Source organism: Pempheris klunzingeri, chromosome 7 (genome assembly GCF_042242105.1).
Source record: "Pempheris klunzingeri isolate RE-2024b chromosome 7, fPemKlu1.hap1, whole genome shotgun sequence".
NCBI classification, from domain to species: domain Eukaryota; kingdom Metazoa; phylum Chordata; class Actinopteri; order Acropomatiformes; family Pempheridae; genus Pempheris; species Pempheris klunzingeri.
Genome location: NC_092018.1, coordinates 7,429,802 through 7,451,189, shown reverse-complemented (window position 1 = coordinate 7,451,189; position 21,388 = coordinate 7,429,802). Strand labels below are relative to the sequence as shown.

At 40.8% G+C, this 21,388-nt stretch overlaps 1 protein-coding gene across 1 annotated transcript in view; it reads right to left on the bottom strand.

Annotated features, from left to right (window-relative positions):
• Positions 1–21,388, bottom strand: part of grid2 (glutamate receptor, ionotropic, delta 2) — a 442,371-nt gene that overhangs the window by 86,430 nt on the left and 334,553 nt on the right. The window contains exons 10-11 of the mRNA XM_070834212.1: positions 16,442–16,639; positions 12,160–12,472 (exon numbers count right to left, since the gene is read on the bottom strand). Coding sequence (XP_070690313.1) covers positions 12,160–12,472; positions 16,442–16,639 — 511 coding nt within the window. The remainder of the gene's footprint in view (positions 1–12,159; positions 12,473–16,441; positions 16,640–21,388) is intronic.

Sequence of the window (21,388 nt, the reverse complement as noted above, 5' to 3'; positions counted from 1 at the left end):
ACACGGACTTTCAACTCCCTCCAAAGATTTTCTATGGGGTTGAGATCTGGAGACTGGCTTGGCCACTCCAGGACCTTGAAATGCTTCTTACGAAGCCACTCCTTCATTGCCCGGGCGGTGTGTTTGGGATCATTGTCATGCTGAAAGACCCAGCCACGTTTCATCTTCAATGCCCTTGCTGATGGAAGGAGGTTTTCACTCAAAATCTCACGATACATGGCCCCATTCATTCTTTCCTTTACACGGATCAGTCGTCCTGGTCCCTCTGCAGAAAAACAGCCCCAAAGCATGATGTTTCCACCCCCATGCTTCACAGTAGGTATGGTGTTCTTTGGATGCAACTCAGCATTCTTTCTCTTCCAAACACAACAAGTTGAGTTTTTACCAAAAAGTTCTATTTTGGTTTCATCTGACCATATGACATTCTCCCAATCCTCTTCTGGATCATCCAAATGCTCTCTAGCAAACTTCAGACGGGCCTGGAAATGTACTGGCTTAAGCAGGGGGACACGTCTGGCACTGCAGGATTTGAGTCCCTGGCGGCGTAGTGTGTTACTGATGGTAGCCTTTGTTACTTTGGTCCCAGCTCTCTGCAGGTCATTCACTAGGTCCCCCTGTGTGGTTCTGCGATTTTTGCTCACCGTTCTTGTGATCACTTTGACCCCACGGGGTGAGATCTTGCGTGGAGCCCCAGATCGAGGGAGATTATCAGTGGTCTTGCATGTCTTCCATTTTCTAATAATTGCTCCCACAGTTGATTTCTTCACACCAAGCTGCTTACCTATTGCAGATTCAGTCTCCCCAGCCTGGTGCAGGTCTACAATTTTGTTTCTGGTGTCCTTTGACAGCTCTTTGGTCTTGGCCATAGTGGAGTTTGGAGTGTGACTGTTTGAGGTTGTGGACAGGTGTCTTTTATACTGATAACGAGTTCAAACAGGTGGCATTAATACAGGTAACGAGTGGAGGACAGAGGAGCCTCTTAAAGAAGAAGTGACAGGTCTGTGAGAGCCAGAAATCTTGCTTGTTTGTAGGTGACCAAATACTTATTTTACCGAGGAATTTACCAATTAATTCATTAAAAATCCTACAATGTGATTTCCTGGATTCTTTCCCCCCATTCTGTCTCTCATAGTTGAAGTGTACCTATGATGAAAATTACAGGCCTCTCTCATCTTTGTAAAGCACTATGAGACACTCTGTTGTGATATTGGGCTATACAAATAAAATTGAATTGAATTGAATTGAATCTTTTTAAGTGGGAGAACTTGCACAATTGGTGGCTGACTAAATACTTTTTTGCCCCACTGTATCTCTCAGTCTATCTGTCTGCATCTAATGGTCTCCAGCTGAATGTGACATTTAACACCAGGACACATTTTGCTTGTGCCAGCAGGATTAAACATTTAATATAGAAGGAGAGAAAGACAGAGAGATGGAGAGCCTTAACAGCATGCAAGAGTCAACACATACATTACACCCTGACAAGTATAACGCAAGCATGCTGGGTAATTTGAGACTGATATTTCAGCCAGTGGCTGCAGCCCCCATTTCCACCAACAGGAGAGAAGCAGGGTGATTGAAGTTGAAGGCAAAATGTGTTGTCCTATACTGTACAATCACAGACAGGAGGCACAGTTCTATTTTCCAATTGCTTAATGTGCCACTTAGTAAAATAAGTGAAACAGTTTAATGTTACTTTGGTATGCATTTTGAATTTGTCATGGTTGTTATTATTTCACCAAGCGTTGAAATGTGTTAAAGCACCCATAATCCATCTTTTGAGTTGCAAATATCCATGTTGTCTAATTTGCCATTCCACATGTCACTATATTATGAAGGATTATTGAAACTAGACTGGAGATGTAGGGGGCCTGTAGTGAAGGAAGTATTCACATCCTTTGCCTAAAGTGGCTATAATAAATACTCTTATATTATCAATAGACAACTTGACTACTTGTGTGTGAAACAAATGGCTTATACTACAAATGCACAGAGCATTATTATCCAACTCTGCAGTCCCCCTCAGCTCTACGGATAGCAAAGAGTAGGATATTTTTACTCACTGTTGGTTTCTACGCCTTTACTGCTCTCTCTCATTTTTGGCCAAAGCAGGAAGCTGTTTTTGGCAAAAAACTTTAAAAAACCCTACATACAGTATGCTAGCTGTTTAATACCAAATACCCGACAGTTAAAGCTAGTGCCTAGTTTGTGCACACAGTGGAGCATTCAGCATCTAATTAACCAAATATTTCCCTCAGGAGATAGGTAGGTATTGACTTAAGTGGAGTTTAAAGGAGACTGTATACTGCACTTTAAGTCATGAGGAGGATACAATCACAACTCCAATTGAATGTTAATGTAGCACTGGATCTGATGGATATGTAAATTAGCAACTTGCTAATAGGCGAGGGCCATGATTTTTGAATATTGAAATAGTCGTTAAACTATAAAAATGCAAAATCGTCTTGTTTTAAATAAATACTTTCCTTCGTTTTTACAGGCACCTGGTAGAATGCTTAACGGGAACAGTAGATTGATTCGGGTGCTGAGATGAAGCCAGGTCTCTGTAAAAATGTGGACACAAATATTCTCTGATTTTTCATTGCTTACGCAGCCTGAGTCCAATTTCGTACAGTTGGGGGGTGCTTTCAGTAAGCCATCCCCAATGTTAGAAATAACAAATCGCCTACTGAGTATAAGTACTTTACAAATTCACTGTTGGGTCATTCAATCCATAATAATACATCATGTTTAATGCGTGTTGTAAGTGCAATATTTCACTGTTTGGAAATAACCAATGAAAAGCAAGTAAAGTACAATCAAATTGTACTTAAGTACAGTACATGAGTAAATGCACTTGGCTACTTTGCATTGCTGAAGGAGAGATTATGGTGGATGGATGGACAGATGAATGGAGAGATGAAAGCAGTTTGGAACGGGTGGTGGTTTGTCTAATAACAGCTGGACTGCATCACACAAGCATTAAGAAAGTACTGGATGGAGGGAGAGCAAGTGAGATCTCTGAGAATGGACAGAAAAGGAAAAGGAAATGAAGCAACTGTGACAGAAATAAGAGAGTACAGAGTGGAAGAAAGAGCAGTAGAAAGACAATGGAACTGCTGAGAGATGGTCTCTTTTCACAGTGGCACTTCTCTGTAGCCAGGAAGAAACTATAAGAGGGACAGAAGGAAGAAATGAGGGAGGATAGATGGAGAGATCCTAAAGTTGGGTCCACTTCACAGCAGCACAACAGAGTCGTTAGAGAGGGATAATGGATTAGAGGGAGTCGTAAAGAGAGGAAGAGAGGGAGAAAAAAAGAAGAAAGCATGAAAATGATGATAACGTGGGCTTCCCAGCAGTACAGCACAGCAGAAACAGAGATAATGACCGAGGGAAAACATATACAGGGAAGCAAGAGAGGGGGGGGGCGCTGAATATGAATGCAACTCACATTGAGCAAACTCCGCAGTAAGTAGAAGGAATCGGAAAATGGAGAGATTTGAGAGATGGACATATAAAATACAAAAGAAGAGAGGAAATAAACAGAAGTGGTGCCGCAACAAGACTGCGCCCCCCCCCCCCCCTTGTTCTCTCTCAGACACAAGCTCATGTGTCCCTGAGGAGGAGCCGGAAGAGCTGTATGTGAGAACACAAATGTCTGAATCCAGACCAGACATTAAATGGACTTTACCCTGCCAGCTCCTTTGTACAAAGTCTATGTAATGTCGCAGGTCATTGTCTTATCGTCTCAGCGAGTGGGTGTTTCATGACGTTTCTGTCATGCGGCTGGATTGAAACTGGAAAAATACAAAAATGTAAGGGTGAAGAAGAAGAGTCATTTACATGCAGACACCTACAAAACTGTCTGATAATTTGATGGACCAAAAAATTTGAGAACTTCTGTCATTAACAGCCACCACAAAATTTGTGTGCGGTGAACAAAACCACCACAATTTTCAGATCCTACTTTTTGCGTCATGTCCTGCCTCCTGCACCCTATGCTGAAAAACAATGGATTGTGGACCCTTGTGGTGAAGAGTGAGCTGAGCTGGAAGACAAAGCTCTTAATTTACCACTTCATCAACATTCCAACCACCTGTGGTCATGAGGTTTGAGTAGTGAATAAGATTGCGGTTACAGGCTATCGAAATTAGTTTCCTCCTGATGATGGGTGGGCTCAGACATCCAGAGCGAGCTCAGAGTAGAGCCGCTGCTCCTTTGTGTCGAAATGAGACAGTTGAGGTGGTTCGGGCACGTGGTTTGTTCCCACCCCCGGTATCTTCCCATGGAGGTCTTTCGGGCACATTCAAGTGGGAGGACACCACGGTGCAGACCCAGAACTCAGTGGAGGGATTATCTATCTCATCTGGCCTGAGAATGCCTCGGGATCCTCCAGGAGGAGCTGGAAAGCATTGATTTGGAGCAAGACGACTGGAGTGCCCTGCTTAACCTTTTGCCAATGCAACCCAAGCCAAGATAAGTGGATAAGTCTAGGAAAATGGATGGATGGATAAATGAATGGATAGGTAGTTTGGATGGGAAAGAGAGATGTTTAAAAGCAGATGAAAGTGTTGATTACGACCTATGACTCTGACTTAGTACGTGTGTGTACTTGGGTATTTGTGCTTTTTTTTTTTTCATACAGTGAAAACAAGTAATTCACAGTGAGCCTTTGTGCGTGCCTGTGTATGTGCTTTCCCACTACGTTAGCTCTAATTGAGAGACAGCAGCACTCATGCTGACAGTGAGACTGCATGCTAAGAGAACACACACATATGTGCACACATCCATAAATACACATTCTGTTTCTCCACAGTATCTCTCTCCTCCCCTACTGGTTAGGACATAAATTAGAGGAGAACACCAGAAAGTGAGAAGGAGAGAGCGACTGGGAAAGATTTGTGAAAGATAAATATTCAGAGTGACACCAGAGTTTTGCTTTTGACTGTTCTACTTTACCTCAAACATTGCTGGCAAAACACAGGAGTCAGGCCAGGGTAGGGATGAACTGGATAGATGGTGAGACAGAGGGAGACCGGGGGGAATTAGAAACAGGAAAAGGGATGGAGGAACAGGGTAAAATGTTCGCTCTCACACTCTATCTCTCTGAGTTTAATTTTTATCTCTCTTCAACATGCCTGACTTGCATAACAGTGCCTTTCTCCCTCCTACACAGGTTACACGTCAGCAGACTTGCCTCCTTTGACTGCCAGCTTCCGTCGCCTGTTTGCCTATTTCAATTACAGCAGAGTTCACAGTCCATTTGATAACTGTGGCCAATTCAGCTTTCTTCTTACACAGAGAGGGCAGCTTTACACCAAAAATAAATAATACAAAAAAAGACACTGATAAAGGAGTAACATGGTTGTTGCAGTTTTCAAATGTAATCTGTTGCCGATGCTCTCTGGCTGTGAAACATACTGGTTGAGCAGCACCTGAGGGCACTTAAGACCCTGAGCTTTCTGTGTAAAACTAGCCCAGAAACCTCTCTCTACAGCAAGACATTTTTCTTTGAACTAAATTATCTTTCCACTGCCTTTACTGCTATTTCTTGGCGTCCTGGTGTTTTAGACTTATGGTTTTATTGTAGCACTTTGAGGTTTGCTTTTAACGAAATGGATCACAAATTAATTGCATCATTACTGCATTTACTTGTAATGTTCAATGTAATTCTCCAGATGACTGAAACACAGTAACAAATGGTCACTTTAATTTGCCTTTGGTTTTATTCCGTCTCCAATATCCGTAGAAAATTATGTTTAATCCACTTCACAGGCTGTAATTTGAACAGCATTATCATCTTCCACAAAGAAGAACCATGCCATGTATGAATGTGTCCATCTCAAAGGCTTTTTTGCATTCAAGCTCATTCTTCTGTTCCTGCTGGTTTACAATTATCCACAAAACTTAATGAAGTAGGCACTTCCTTATCAGCACTTCTGCTCAGCTTGTTGAAACTTCTGTCTAGGGTACAGCAACTTTCTTCTGACCACACTCCTCACAACTCATCCAAACTGCTGGAGGCTGTCATGTTTTCCATAATCCTGAATTTTTGCCCAGTGACTACCTGTGGTGGTTCATTTAAAATCCAAAACATGGCGTAAAAGTCTGCAAATGAGTGCACATCCCCATCCCTACAGGCCATGGTCTGTCCAGCTCTACATACCAGCCAGACAATGCCCTAACCTCTGCTAATGTTGTCTGCTTGGCTCTCCAAATAATGTGACCTGGTAATCACTCATCCCAGCCTTGACTCTCCTCCCTTATGACTCTGAAAAATATTGGAATGACCTTCCTCCCTCAGCCAGGGCCAAAGAGTAACCCAACTGAAGCTGAAAATTAATCTCCTTAGGAAACATTTCACATCCTCTTTAAATCATATCCTCTCTCCCTCATCGTCTTCTCTACACACTGCTTCATTCTGTCAACAGCTCTTATTTAATTTTTGTGTGATCACCAACAAATGATTTTGCCACATCTCTGCCTGTGTGTCTGTGTTCATTGCTGAAATACCCAAAACACATTTGTGTTTGCAGCAATAGAGATGTGGTTTGCTTCCAAAAAAAGAAAGTTGGGGCGCGACCAAAACCAGAATCAAGGTCTGAACAACGTCCTGGACAAGATGTGTGCTGATAGATGGCCTCTCCAATGACCACCTCACCTGCATTTTTTAGTTCAAATTGTGCAGTTAGTATTCAGTACAGCAGGAATACCAACTACCTGTGTGCTACCTGTAAATGCTTATTTTTTAAGGCTTATTTATTCATCTTTTGAACCAAAGACTACTTGACTTAACAGTTCTCTCCTTCAGTTTGTTTTATTACTCTTTAAAGTATGTACAACTTTTTGTCATGGTGGCTGATGTGCTGTCTGATCATGAGTCTGATTGAGTGTGCTATATATCTGCCTCATATCATTTACCTGATAGTTGCTTGTAAAGTTAGCATTTTATAATTTATGTTCAACCAGCTTTTCTGACACTTTTTCAAAGTTTGGAAATAAACAACTTATCATGTATGCATGCAGAACTTTTTCTGTATTCCTGCTGCACATTTTACACTATTTTTTTCTGTCAAAGTTGATCTTTAAGTTGTTCGTTTGTTTGAGGGGATTCTGTTTTACTGTTAAAAGATAAAACCAAATCCCAAGTCCTTTGAAGTAGTGGTTAAAAAATGTAGAACCAACCAGCAGATTTTGTCAAATGGAGTCCTTTCTTTACCTTCTTTCTTTAGCTTCTTTACCCCCCCTCTCTCTCACCCTCATTGAGACCAATTAGACCTAGTTATGGACTTCCTGTTTCCTCTGTTGCTTCCCTTATGTGTCTCTCCCTCTACTGGCACTTGTGTGCACACGCACGCACGCACGCACGCACATACACGCCCGCACACACACACACACACACACACACACACACACACACACACACACACACACACACACACACACACACACACACACACACACACACACACCACACACACCACACACCACACACCACACACTGAGAGACCTATGGGTGAAGTTGTAAACAGATTGCCAGTTGACTGGTACCTTGGTGGCCCTGATGAGCAAGAGTGAGGGAATTCTTGAGAAAAAAAGGGAGGAATTGAGACAGAACGTGAAGGGAGAAAGGGGTAAAGGGAGGGACACATGAAAAGAAAAGGAAATAAGGTGGGATGAATGAAGGAAGACAGAAATGATGATTCAGAAAAAGGACAAAAGGACGCAAAACAAGAGATGAAAGGGAGAAAAATGGAAGCATAAGAATGGGAAGTGGAAGCCAGAAATTGTCAAAGGGACAGAAAAGAAGAAGAAAAGAGGAAGGCTGAAAGAAATCAGTGTAACCCCTCTGCACCTCCTTTTTTCGCCTCTCAGCCTCCTCCTCCTCCTCTCACAGTCAAAGTAACACAGCCAAAAGCAAAATTCTGGCATCGTGTTTAACTATTCATTCTCATCACTCATCTCCGGCTCCCTCCTGCTGTGGATGTGTGTATCTTTGTATCTGAATCACTTTTCCCTAAGGGTAATATTTCAGGGTGAAGTACAAAGGTCAGTATATAGGTGCTGCAAGAGCACCTGCTTGTGTATGTTTATGTATTTTTGCCACTGGCATCATAAACCTATTTTGAACCTTCTTATGTAGCTTTTCAAATGAATCTTATTTTTGTCAGTCAAGACAATGTTTCATTTTATAATTAGCTGTTATTAGGTGTCTTCCATAGCACTCCTCTTGATGTAAACTATGGAATAAGACCCTGTGTGGCTGGCAGTGACGACGTCAGTGACGTATCAGGGCCATTCACCTTGTTATGACCGATGCAGTCCGTCACTTGTCAATCAAACACATCCTCTCACTTCAAATGCCCAGCTACCCTCTACCTGTGTCTGAGCTAGCTAGCTTAACTTTCCACGGATCAGAGTGGATACCTCCTGTGTGTTCCGATATGTTCCTGGAAAAGCTCCCAGTGCCGTCCCTCCCTCTTGGTGATGCGTGGGCCTAGAGCATAGTTTGTGCATTCTAGCCAAGAGGAGAGGAAACTCAGCTCAAGTGTTGGATTGTTAAATGCCACACTTCGGTCTCAAGAACACACTTTGTGGAAGTGGATGTTTGTTCACTGACGCATCCAGGCAAACAGCCGAGGGAGCCATGGAACAATTTTTCCGTAAGAAAAAAATAAATAAACACAAAGTTACAAAGCATACTGTTTTCCTTTATAACATCACCATGACCCAGCGCCCCCCCCCCCTTGTGGTGAAACAGCACAGTCAAGCTGTCCTGAGTGTATCAGTGCACGCATGCATAGTGGCACCTGGGCAGAGCGACCACTGTCAGCTGCCAGAGGCCAGCGATGTACAACCAAAAGACATTCCCAGAGATTGTGGGCACTCTACAGAGCTTCACTCTCCTCTATCTTTACGAAAGGAGTTAGAAAGCATGCACAGTGTCAACATGGATGTTGAGAACACTAGCCAGGTGCTACGGACTCAGCACCACCTTGTGACAGCGGTCTCATTACTTTTTTTATGGTTGGCTATGGTGTCTGCATCCTGTGTGCTTGTGCTTCGCAGTTGAAAATGTCTGTTTTTCCCAATGGACGGTGTGTATACGGGCACGGTATCGACCAGGAAAGAAATGGCAACAATTGAGTTTGGAGCAGGCATCTCTACTACGGCATTATTCCAGGGGCACCATGTGCTGGTGAGATGCAATATGGCCACGGTGGTCTATAAGAACAGGGTAGTCTACGTTGCTAACAGCTGCACACTCTGGCACGCAAACTGATATTGTGGAGTGATGTTTGTCTTTTCTCTGTGAGAGCAACGCACGTCCCCAGGACAGAGAAGGAAAACTCCAACTGGCTATAGCGAATCAGATTTGGACAGGGTTTGGCCACAAAGTAGTGGACCTGTTTTTCTTCCTACACAATCAGAGCACATTGCTGGAAGCTGATTCCACTGAAACAATGTGCAGGAACATTATCTGTCTCTGACTTTAATCCATCCTTACTAGCTGTCCATCTATTGGCTGATAGAAGTGAAGCGGTTCCTCTGTAGTTGGCAGTTGCCTCTCCGGACGCACTGTGAGGTTTTGCAAACTTTAAGAAATTGAATGTCACGTCTCCAAGCCTTGCTCATACCGTCCTGAGCGTGGGCTCCTCTGTGAGCCTGGCTAATGCACCCACTTCTGTGTGAGGGGGCTGGTGGTCAGTCAGTGAGATAAGCTTATATGGCAATGCGTAAGTCCAATAGTGAGGCATCAGTATGCTATGAAAGAGAGCTTTAGGTTACTAGTGTAAATCCTGGTTCTCTGGGTAGCATGAGTGAGGTGTTTCACCAGACCGGCCTTCTTGCTGCTCAGGAGACGTGAGGAGAAGTGTGTGCTTTCAATGACATTGGTCATATATAAAGGTGGAGGTGGTCATATATGTTATGACTGCCAGCCACTGGGCTAGAATAATGGTATAAGTGCTTCTGTGAAAATGCGATGGACATATCCAATAGTGAGGCGTCTCTCTCATGTTACTCAAACAACTGGGGTTACCAAAGAAACCAAAAGATATTCTGTGTCTGAAAGTGGAGATCTCTGTTTCACAAAATGGTTCCTGTGATGGAAGTAAGCCAAATTCCAGGTGACTTTTAAAGCTAGTGAAGGTCAGCCCACTTAGCCTTGCGGCAGTAGTCTGTTCATGCTCAGTTAATTTTGTGAGAGATATTTCTGGCTAGCCAAATCAGAAACAAATTACCTGTGGCTAAAGCACGACTGTTCTCATGAACAAGATGCACCTGATGCCACACACAAACACGCTCTTACACATACTGCGCTGCCGTATATACTCAACACAGAACCATACATACCAACATATACACACACAAAGGACAAACCCACTTGTGAAGAATTAGATCCTTTCTCTCTTTCTCTTTTTTCTCTCTAATGATGGCATGACTAAAATGTTAATTACAGCTAAAAAGAGAAACGATTGCAAATATCAAACAGCAATTAGCATGTATCATCATCATCATTACCGCCATTAGCTGCAGCACTAGATGGAGGATTATTTACCAAACGGTTGAATGCTCATCAGTTTCTTATTCAGGGCCTGAAATGTTTCACAGGCAGCGTTAAAAACAAAAAACAAAACAACAACAACAACCACCAAAAAAAATATCCCTACTAAAATTTGCATAATTAATGTAGCTTAAAAAACAAACTATTCAATTCCTGGAGCATGATAGCAAGAGCACACTGTGCTTATCGGAAGATAGCAGTTATTTATTTATTATGCTACAAACTACACATGCAGCTGCAAAGACGCAAACACAAGAATGAGCCTATGAATATGAACATATTTAGTGCTTCTCTTTCATAATATACTCAATATACTTACGCACAAACCGAGTGGAAAACAAATCTAATACACACAGACATTTATGTGATCCTCTGTTCCCATTGCCCTTTCCTGTCCCTGTCGTGGCTCTATTCCTGCACTGATGAAATTTAAATCCTTCCCTAGGTGTCAATTGTCCAATCTCCACATCTGAGCACGGCCCAATGGATTCTGGAAAATCTTTGGGTAGATAACCAGGATGAGGTCATTATCCTCCACTCAATCCATGTGGAACAAAACCTCTCCTCCCTTTTGTTCTCATTTGACTATTGTGCTCAAACACGAAAGGTCAATCCACACTTATGACACCCAGAGGGTAGTTATTATCAAATTTTTGACATTTGATTGCTTTAGCAATCACGTTTTTTTCTTCTATGCTTCCCTCCACTCACACTATTTCTCTCTTTTTACCTTTGTGGTGGACCCTGCAAATATAGTCTGTTGTAAAAGTCCATATCCCTACGGCAAAATATTAAACAACAACACAACTGTGCACCGTCTGGGTGTCAGCTGGGGTAAGAATCATTAACTCTGAAAATATACAAATAAGTCTGGGAGTAATTCCCAGAATTATACTGCTTAACTTCATGAAAACAAGTGCAACAAGTACAAAACACCAGCTTCACTCATTCCACAACTGACCTGGCTTAGCTTGCCACATGATAAGTCATTAGTCATGCATCAAGTAAACAAAACTAAACTAAAAAATTTTCCTAAAAATGAGAGTTATATACTAGCTATACTATACTAGCTGGTTTTGACTGACACGCTTAAGAAAGCATACAGTATTTGCAGTGTGAATAATCGTCATTGTCAACATTTTTTTTCAGTCAAAACCAGGCTGGAGGGTGGCAGTACACAGGGTAAGACTTTGGGTCCAGGGTTCAAATCCAAACATGATTAGGTTAAGGCTGCTCAAGTACCAAGGTTAGTTTAGGTTTGGTTAAATACATAAAATGCATCCCTATCTCAGAAGCATTTAGTTTCTTTCTAGATTTGTTGTTGCAAAGTAGTGGTAGAATATACAGTACATTTAATGTTAAGGAGAGTTATTATGTGAAATCATAATGTTTCACTTTTTCCCATTTCCCAAATGCATTGTTGTCCTCATTACTACCACCAACATTTACCTTACCATCAAATCTGTGATTTAATCAATCCTTAATTTATCCATTTATGCCTAAACAACCCAAACAGTCATTCATCCATTCATCAGGCCTCTTTTGCTTTCCATCTCCTGCTCTCCACTCCTAATATCCCCTTTTGTCCTTACCTTGTTGTACAAAGGAGCCGTAAACAAACCACATGGAATTGTACAGTGTTGTTGAGGACACAGATCCCATGGGTAGCCGGGGTGGGTTGAGCCAGTTGAGCAGGTACACCAGGATGCCAACGAGGAGCACAGTGCCCGCGATGCACGCCCACAGTGACAGGTCGAAGGGTGCCAGGCAGGCAAACATGTCCACAGTGCGTTCGGCCTTGCGCAGCAGAACGCCCACAGAATAATCCATGTAGCGTGTGGTGAAGTCCACGACGCTCTCTCGCTCGGGCGTGATGGTCAGGGCAGAAAGTCCCACATCGGCTCGCTGCGAGAGGCAAAGGGTAAGAGAGGAGATTCAAGTATCAACACTGTGAAAATGTGTAGGTGAGGAACAGAGCAGAAAAATGTGGACTTCTATACTTCTGTAAATACAAAGCAACTTTACCATGACCTGGAAACATCTGGGGTGTCATAGCATTAAATTCAAAAATACAAAATCAATAGAGAGATGTTTTTTGTCATTTTAACTAAAGACCTTCAAAAAAGTGATCTTTGCACACCTGCATACAGACAGATGCGTACAACAAATGCTCCCACACCCATTGAAATATTGAGAATTTATTTAATAGTTACATCTGACTGAAACACAGCTGAACTAAGGCTTTAATGTTAGTGTTCGGGAGTTTTTGTGATTGTGTAACCATGACCTTTCCTCCTCCAGCCTATTTAATGTAGGTAAATTCGGTAACACTTTACTAAACTCTGTCAAATGTGAACAAGTTAATGACCATGTCGTCACTTATTGGCTCACATCTTTTAATTCAACAGGTGGCAATATGAGTGCACATAGTATATTTCTCCTTCTTCTTTTCAAAGCATCTTGAATATTGTGTGTCCTTTCACTAGTAAATGGAGACTGACTACACAAGTATGTAAGTACTGGCTTGTAAGCCAACTGCAAGCCAAGGGTGGACTGGGCATCTTCTGATGTATGACTTCATTTATCACTGATTCACCAGTTAATTGATCTGCTTTTGTGTCGGTGCGCCACCACAAGCATTTAAAGTGTTTCTCGTTACTTGGAATTCTAGCTGCTTTAATTATTTACATGTAAAGACCTTAACTTGGAAAAAAAAGCTGTCAGTGAATATGTGTGCCAAGAAGAATAGACTGAGCTCAGCTTAAATGTTGAAACAATGATGGCTAATTAAAATGTCTTCAGTCCCCAGTGCTTGGCTAGTAGCTGTAGACATCTGCTTGTACCATAACAAGGATTTAAGATGCTGTTGTAAGCGTACGCATGTATGTTTGAAATGTACACCAGTGCCAGAGATCGCACATTTTATGAACTTGTACAATGAGATTTTCTTTGTTGCCAGAGACAATGGACAGTAACAACTTAGGTCATTTTGTAGGCAGACGCGAAGCTCTACCGCCACTGTACACACACACTGATTACACACTTACAAGCACACAGATGCGTGCTTACCCACCACACACCAAATCCATATCCCTGCACGAGCACACACACAAAACAAACAAAAAATGTAATCCACTGTAGGCAAGAAAAATCTGCTAATTTCACAGTCGAGTGAGGAAACAAAATGCTTAAATGTGCAGAAATTGTCACTTACACTGCATAAGAAGAATATTAGGAGAAGCCCTGCAGGATGCCTATTGGTTGAAACAACACAACGATGTGCATGCAAGTGTGTGTGGGTGTGAGTAGAGATGAATTGCCATACTGACTGCTGTGGTCAGTAAACATGGAAACTTCCAGAAAGCACTCTGGGTAATAATTATCTGGTATAATTGGGTTTTTGGAGAGATAAACCTTGTTGCTGACTGATGGGGAAAACAAAATTATTTGCATGTTCAGTTTACTTACAGCCTGCGCTTGTCTGTGTACACATAAATATGGATAGTGCTCAAAGCATTTCTCAATCATTTTGTGAGCTGTTGCACTGGAAGGAGCTACACACACACACACACACACACACACACACATACACACACACACACACACACACACACACACACACACACACACACACACACACAAACTAGTACACAAGGTCAACGGAAGGAGAGCCCGGTCTTAAAAGATCCTTCAAGCCTGATGCACAGCCAAAAGAAAATAATGAAGTGAGGGCATGGAAAACTTTTGAGAAAACATTGCAGCCAACAAAAAAAAGAAGAAAAAAAACCATCCTTGACCTATGCAGAATGAACAAAATCTACAGCAGCTTAGTACAATTCCAGGAGGACATTAAAGGGCATTGTACACACACATTCAGATATGAGCATGATAAAGATATACTACACAGTGGGAAAAGGTAATTAAAGACCAATTTAGTCATTATTGTACAATAATATGTGAGGATGGTTGAAACGCTGTAAATGAGAATCTACTTCTGCCAGTGCAGCTTTTTTTCTATTGTTGAATGACTGTCTCAAAGTGAAAGCAACCTTGTTTCATTCTGTTAGGGACATCTCGCATCACAACAGCATTTTGTGTGAGAGACATTTGACAACTTCTTACGGCAAACCTGGCATCCTCTCAGTTGAAAGTTAAAATTCAGGACACACCTTACATTAGCTGTACTATACTACATAACTAATTTGAGTGGTTTTAATATTTTTGTCACGTATTCATACAAGACAAAAATGTACCAAGTTAGTTATACTTTGATTTGATTGATTTTTCAATGTAGTGTTAATGAACACTATTCCATGATTCTTGAAGGCAACAAATTCTAACTTATCAATATGCAAGATATTTTGTCTTCCCTCATTCTGGCATAGTAAGTGTAGTTTAAATACATGTATTATAATAATAATAATAATAAGCTAAATATACCCATTTTCAATGGCAAAACATTTTTACCTTGCTAAAACATTTCTGTAATCCTGCCTCTCCTTACTTCTGGTAATAAATGGACCATGGTTTTGTTTTAGCAATCCATAAATTATTTTGGGGACGAAAAAATGGCGTGACTGTAAGAAGAGTGAGCTGAAGCCTCACTGCTGGCAGGCCATGACAGCACTCAATAAATGTTTTAAGGTACCAAGGCCTCAGAGGAAACAATGTTCTGAGAAACAATGAGATATTCTGTATATTTCAATGCTTCTTGATATGCTTCCATGTGTTGCTTCGTGTTTGTCTCTGTAACAAAATTAACTCTGTCTTCTCTATAGAGAAAGATAATGGTTGCATGTACTAAGTGTTTTTCAGTGTGAGCGAAAATGAAAAGTCTGAATTATCATTGCTACTGTACATAAATACAGTCCTCTTTATTTCATTCTGTTTCTCTGTTACTTTCTTTCTGCAGTAAACAGTTGAAGGTGAACAGATGGATTATAATATCAAACATATTTAGTACTTTGACAAAATAATCTAAGATATTCTGTACTGTTTGCCAAAAACTACTAGAAAAGCTGTCCAAGTCTGTGTTGGAAATTGTCTAAGGCATGTTGGAATAGACAGACGGACAAGCTTTGGCATCTAAATTGAGGGCAATAAACCTGGCAGCACAAAGAATTGGTTTGCTAATTTGTTGCGCAGCAGTGAAATTGGCACACTTTGTGCTAATGGATTATAAATGTGGAGCTATCTCATGTAAACTGGATGCTATGGCTGTGTTCCGGTTAGTTATCGTTCAACTGTGCCATTCTATTGCCCTCAAACTACAGGCCTCTCCATCTTTGTGAAATCCACATTTACAGCTTCATACTCTCTTGAGAAACTTCATTGCCAATTTTCCACTTTTCACTGAAGTTCAAGTGTCTGTTAGTAGTTATGCACCAAATACTTGATACTTTAAGCTTGTGAAATTATTAGAAAACAGCAGCATTTTCACTAATATGCAATATCAAATCTCTGAATCTTTGAGATCAGCCCCTTTCTGCAATAGCTAATATATTAGTAAAAAGTGAATAAGTGTGAGAATTTCTCTCTCAAATGTAAAGACGTTAACTAATATGCTATGGTAAATATGGTAGCTTAATTCAAATATTTGCTTCTGAAGTGATATAATTTCTTGTGGGAATGTTATAATGGGATTGTGAAAACTCAACCAGTGGGAGACTTACAGTCCTACTTAGCATATATGTCTGCTTGCATGCATGCTTCTTCTCCTTGTGTATTAATATAGTGTGCGTGTAGAAAACAACAGGCAACAAACATTATCAACAACAATCATTGCTCCAAACTACGTCACTGTTGCCCAACATTTCAACTGTGTTGTGAGTGTGCGTTTGTGTGTGTGTGTATGTGTGCAAATTATTAACTCACCTTAAAGACCAATTCACCCATTAGTCCATTCCACTGACCGTCAGGCTGCAAGCTGCCGTATTTGTGGTCTGGAGCGATGTAGATCTCATACTTAAAGCCCAGGTAGTTGGACAGAGCATCTAGGACGTCAATGGAAAAGCCCTGGTACTTCTTCGGTTTTCCCAGAACATTTTCTGACACCATCACAAACGGCTCTTCCTGGAAGGCAAAGATCAATCAGCGTATCAATAAGTCAGTCAAGCGGCCAATCAGTGAGTCATTCAAGCATTAAATCACCCAATTACTCAAGTGGCTATTATACCACTACAAAGCGCTCACCTTAAGGGTTGGGAGAATGTCTGTGATAGCCAACGCAACACATATAGTAAAAAAAGATCATTTTTGAACACATTCTTATTCACAGCACTAGTGTGTAACTGTAGCCTAAGTAAGATTAAAACCATGTTTTATATTTCATAGTTTATATTGTAAAAAGTAGCCTTTGTTTTTTTTAATTTGTTTTAAGGCTCACAGTCTTGTTCTTCTACCATTTTACTGACTTACTGGCACCTTTGAAAGCTACCTTACCACCCCCAACTCTCAAAATGTATTACCATCCTGTGTGGTTGGGTGCAAATGTAATTTGTCACCCCTTTGGCATGTGAAATGTCACAGATGAATTGAAATCTTACCCTTGTGGGTGCAATGTTTATCACATCCCCCCCTCCCTTTGTGGCATTCTTAGATATCCTCGTTCCCTTGTACAATATGCGATGCTAACAGCACATGGAGTCATTTCTCTACAGTACCTCTGATGGCACCTGATCAGATGAAGCAATTTTTGTTGATTGCAAAATGCGAGGTGCACCGCCTTTTTTGTTGAAGCCTACAATTTTAAAAAAGAGCAGCTTGCATTGTTTGTTATTATTAGCTAATCTTTTTTTTTTTTAGATAGTTAGCCCATTCGTAGCTAGTTATCTTACTTAGTGAGTTATTATCAGCATAAAAAATGCATAGGCAAGGGGCATTTACTCTGGTTCTGACTGAAGGCCCTTAATCTAATTCATCTGACTGGACAATGGGGGAAAACACAAATGACGTCAGGTAGTTTCTGCTCTGAGTTGTGTTGTCAACTCAAGGCATTTAAGATGCTCCTGCAAAAAGGCGAGGCAAATAGAGAGAAACAACGCGAGGCACTCAGCAATGCAAAATCAAAACACTTCACGCTAATGGACTCCATAAACTGCACGTTGGGTCCGTACAGTACCTTAAAACAAAATACTCCTGGAATCATACTTTTCTTTTAACCAGTATTTGTTCAAAACAATTAAAAAATGACAATGATCAGAAATAATTATACCTTCTGTTGTTGTTGTGAAGGCAAACCAGATGCTAACAAAGAACAAAAACAGATGCAACAACATGCTGTACTGAATATCTGTCCATGGGTTTTCAATTCCTTCTTTTTTCCTTTTTTGAACGTCTATTTGGAATTCTAGAAGACAAACACAATGTACCTCCCAATCTTGTTTTGGCTCAGCTCCCAAGGTTACCTACTCAGCTTTCTTTTTATTCACAGAGGGAACAATGTTTCATAATTTATTTAAAATAAAATCTATTTAACATTTTCAAGTGAATTAAAATGTTGAAAATCAATAATCGCACCATGCAATTCAGCATATTTGTTTTTTAGTGGTTCATTTTTAAATGCCCTTTATGACAGCTGAATCTCTTGTTTATCGATATCACCATGGCATCTAAAGGGCAGCTTCCTGTTGAGGTTAAATGACATCCAGCAATGTTGACATTTTAGGCAATTAAGTGAGCACAGCACAAGGAGAAAACATTTTTTAACAAGGCCAGCAGGAAGGTAGAAGGAAACTCACCTTCGAAGAGGATAACAAAATTAATGTTTACTTTTATTTACTGTGCTTGGATTGAGTATTTCATAGAGAAGTTTTCTCTTTAGCTCTTGTCTATGCCAATCCCCTCTTTTCCCTCATCCCTCTTTTTCTCTCTTCTTAATAAATCCCTATTGATGAGTGAAATGTTTTAGGCCAATATGTCATGCAGATTTATGAGGGCCTGTGTGTTATTGACTGAATACTGGCTGCACATTAAGCACTCACACACACACACACACACACACACACACACACACACACACACACACACACACACACACACACACAAACACACAAACACGAGCTAGCAAGCATTAACTTGGTGGTTTCTAATCCTTGCTAGCTGTTGTTGTTCAATAAGCTATTAGGCAGTGAGTGGACATGCATGCCAAGACCCTCGCTCACCACAGGCATCCATCAATCAAAGCAGGAACACCCACTTGTACACACCCATACATACCTAATTGCTCCCCAAGTACCACTGATTGCTTCTCTTTAAACCTTTATAAACAAACAGAAACATGGTGGGAGCCATTCTTGAACCTGTTGTATGGGGGAACAACAACATAGTTGATAATTTGCTTAGGTCCTAATACTTCAATAGTAATCTTGAAGAATCTCATAAGCCAGGTAATTGTCAATCAAACTCGGGGGGATGTTATATATTTACCAGAGACTTAAATAGAACAGAGAACGAGAACAATCAGCAGCCAAGACTTGTTTGATACTCTTGTAAGGAAGGAGATTTGGGTTCTGCAACGTACAAAAAAGTAGTGAGTACGTACGCAGTTTGGTTTCACTTGGCACTACAGCATATGGATGAAGGTCATATTGTAAAAGAGTGAGCTGTTCCTGAAAAACTGGAAGGATTCTCATTTGAAAACACATTCAACTTATTCTTCTTCAATTTTATCCACTATCTTTCTTATTTCAGCTTATTGTGCACTGATTATTTCCAATTCAGATTCCATGTAATCAAGCTGGTATATGGTGAAAAAACACACATGACACCTACACTGTACCTATACTGTACCTATTTGTGTGGATGCACTCACCAAGTGTATGCTAACCATGTAAAACACAGCAACTCTGTGGGTGTGTGTATTTGGGGATGGGAGTGTTTGAAAGTACTGAAAGCATGTTTGGTATTTTATATGATTATTGTGTACACAAAGGACTAGGAGAACACAATATACACAAGCACCTCGGGTCTCTCTAGTATTTAAAAGCCAGTGCCCAATTTTTGCTTAGCTCACTTTTCGCTGGCAAAGGCACAGGTTGTTTGATGTCATTTCAAGTTAGCTGTACAATACATGACATTTCTCTCCTTCACTTAGACATTAACATTAACAGTTCCTTCACCTGACTTGATGAACACACCACTCACTGGACTGCCACTTTTCTTTCCTTAACTTTTAAGCCTGCAAAACATGGTGGCCGTGGGGGAAATCTTGTCAGATATCTCTGAAACTGTCTAGCCAAACATTTTTTGAATAAATGTGGAGAATATGCCTATCGTATAAAATCTCGGTTAAAGAGTTCTTCAAATTCAGACTTTCAAGAGGTAACAAGTCGTGTAATCATCTAAACACTTTCTATAGATCAATGTGTTTGCGCTATTGGGCTCAATCAATACTCAGTTAATGGTTTCCAGACTAAAATCTTGTAAGGAAAAGTTACCTTGTGAGATGTAGCCTGGCTTTGTGATGCCAATCTGTCTCTCATCTGTCTCTTTTCTCTCTCTGTTGTTACTTCTCTTCCTTTCCCTTGCCACTCACCAGCTGTGATATACACCATTTGGCATCTTTCCACACCACAACGTCTCCCGCTTTCCCTAAGCATATGTCTTGGACACCTCCTATCTCTCCATTCACCCATCCGTCCATCCATCCACTCTGGCTACAATACTTTACACTTGTCATCTTTGCAAAATTGTCTAACATTCCTCTATATCCAGTGATCCCTGTCTTATATCTCCTCTTTGTCTTCTGGGATGTTGCTGCCATCTTTCATTCCCCTCATCCCTCCCCCTTCTCACTTTCCTCTACTCTAATTCCTTTTGCACAAGTTCATCCCCTGTCTCCTCTTGTACTGGAAGTACCATATGTGGTCTCAGTGCTGCTCTGGTGTTTTTGGAGACATGACTGGGACAAGGAACGGCAATTTTCCACAAAAACTAAGTAATGGCATTTGAAGAGTCGTCTGGGGGAATGCTGGGAATTACAGAGGCATGGGGTGATTTGCAGCAGCGATCGTTTTCAAAACACTCTGGCTTTGTCTGTGAAATTGGTGTAAAATGTATTTTGAAAAGCCCTGCAAGTCTCTGCATAAGATTAGATTTCATATTGTTATAAGATGAACAGATTGGGGCTCAACAGCTAAATCTTTTTTATGCATTTGGTGCACCATAGATTTTTCTGTCTATCCTTCTCCAACATTTCAACAGAGCCAACATTTTCATCAACTGTGAACACACTGTGTATGTAAAGTCTCTGCTGTGTCTCGATGCTTTCAAAGGTAAAATCGAACTTTTCAGGGTGTCTCTATGGCTTAGAGGACAGCAACCATGAACCGCAATGTTCCTGGCACCTTTCTCGCTCCCTCATTTTCTGCCATCTCTCTAATGTTGCCATCTAATAAATCTAATAAAGACCCTTTCATCAAGGGTAAAAAATTTGTGTCAGCAGGACTCGATGTGATGCAGTACATTTTGAATTGCAATAGAGTTAGAAGATGAACGACACAACGTGAGGTGTTTTAGTTAGTTTAGCTTTGGAACAGACATTTCAGGACAAAACCTTCCACAATTACAAGTTAATGGAAAAAGAATTGTTGGTCCTGCAAACATGCAGTGAACAATGAAAATTGTCATTATCTGTGCATGTAATACGCCTGATAGACGATTACTTTACTAACAATACTTACAGTTACAGGAACTATTGTCAAACATAAAAAATGTAATCATTTAATAATTTTATGTAACTGAATGTCTAAAACAGTTGAGTGGAACTTCAATATCAATCATTGATAATTTTTACTAACTATCACAACACGTTACCTTATT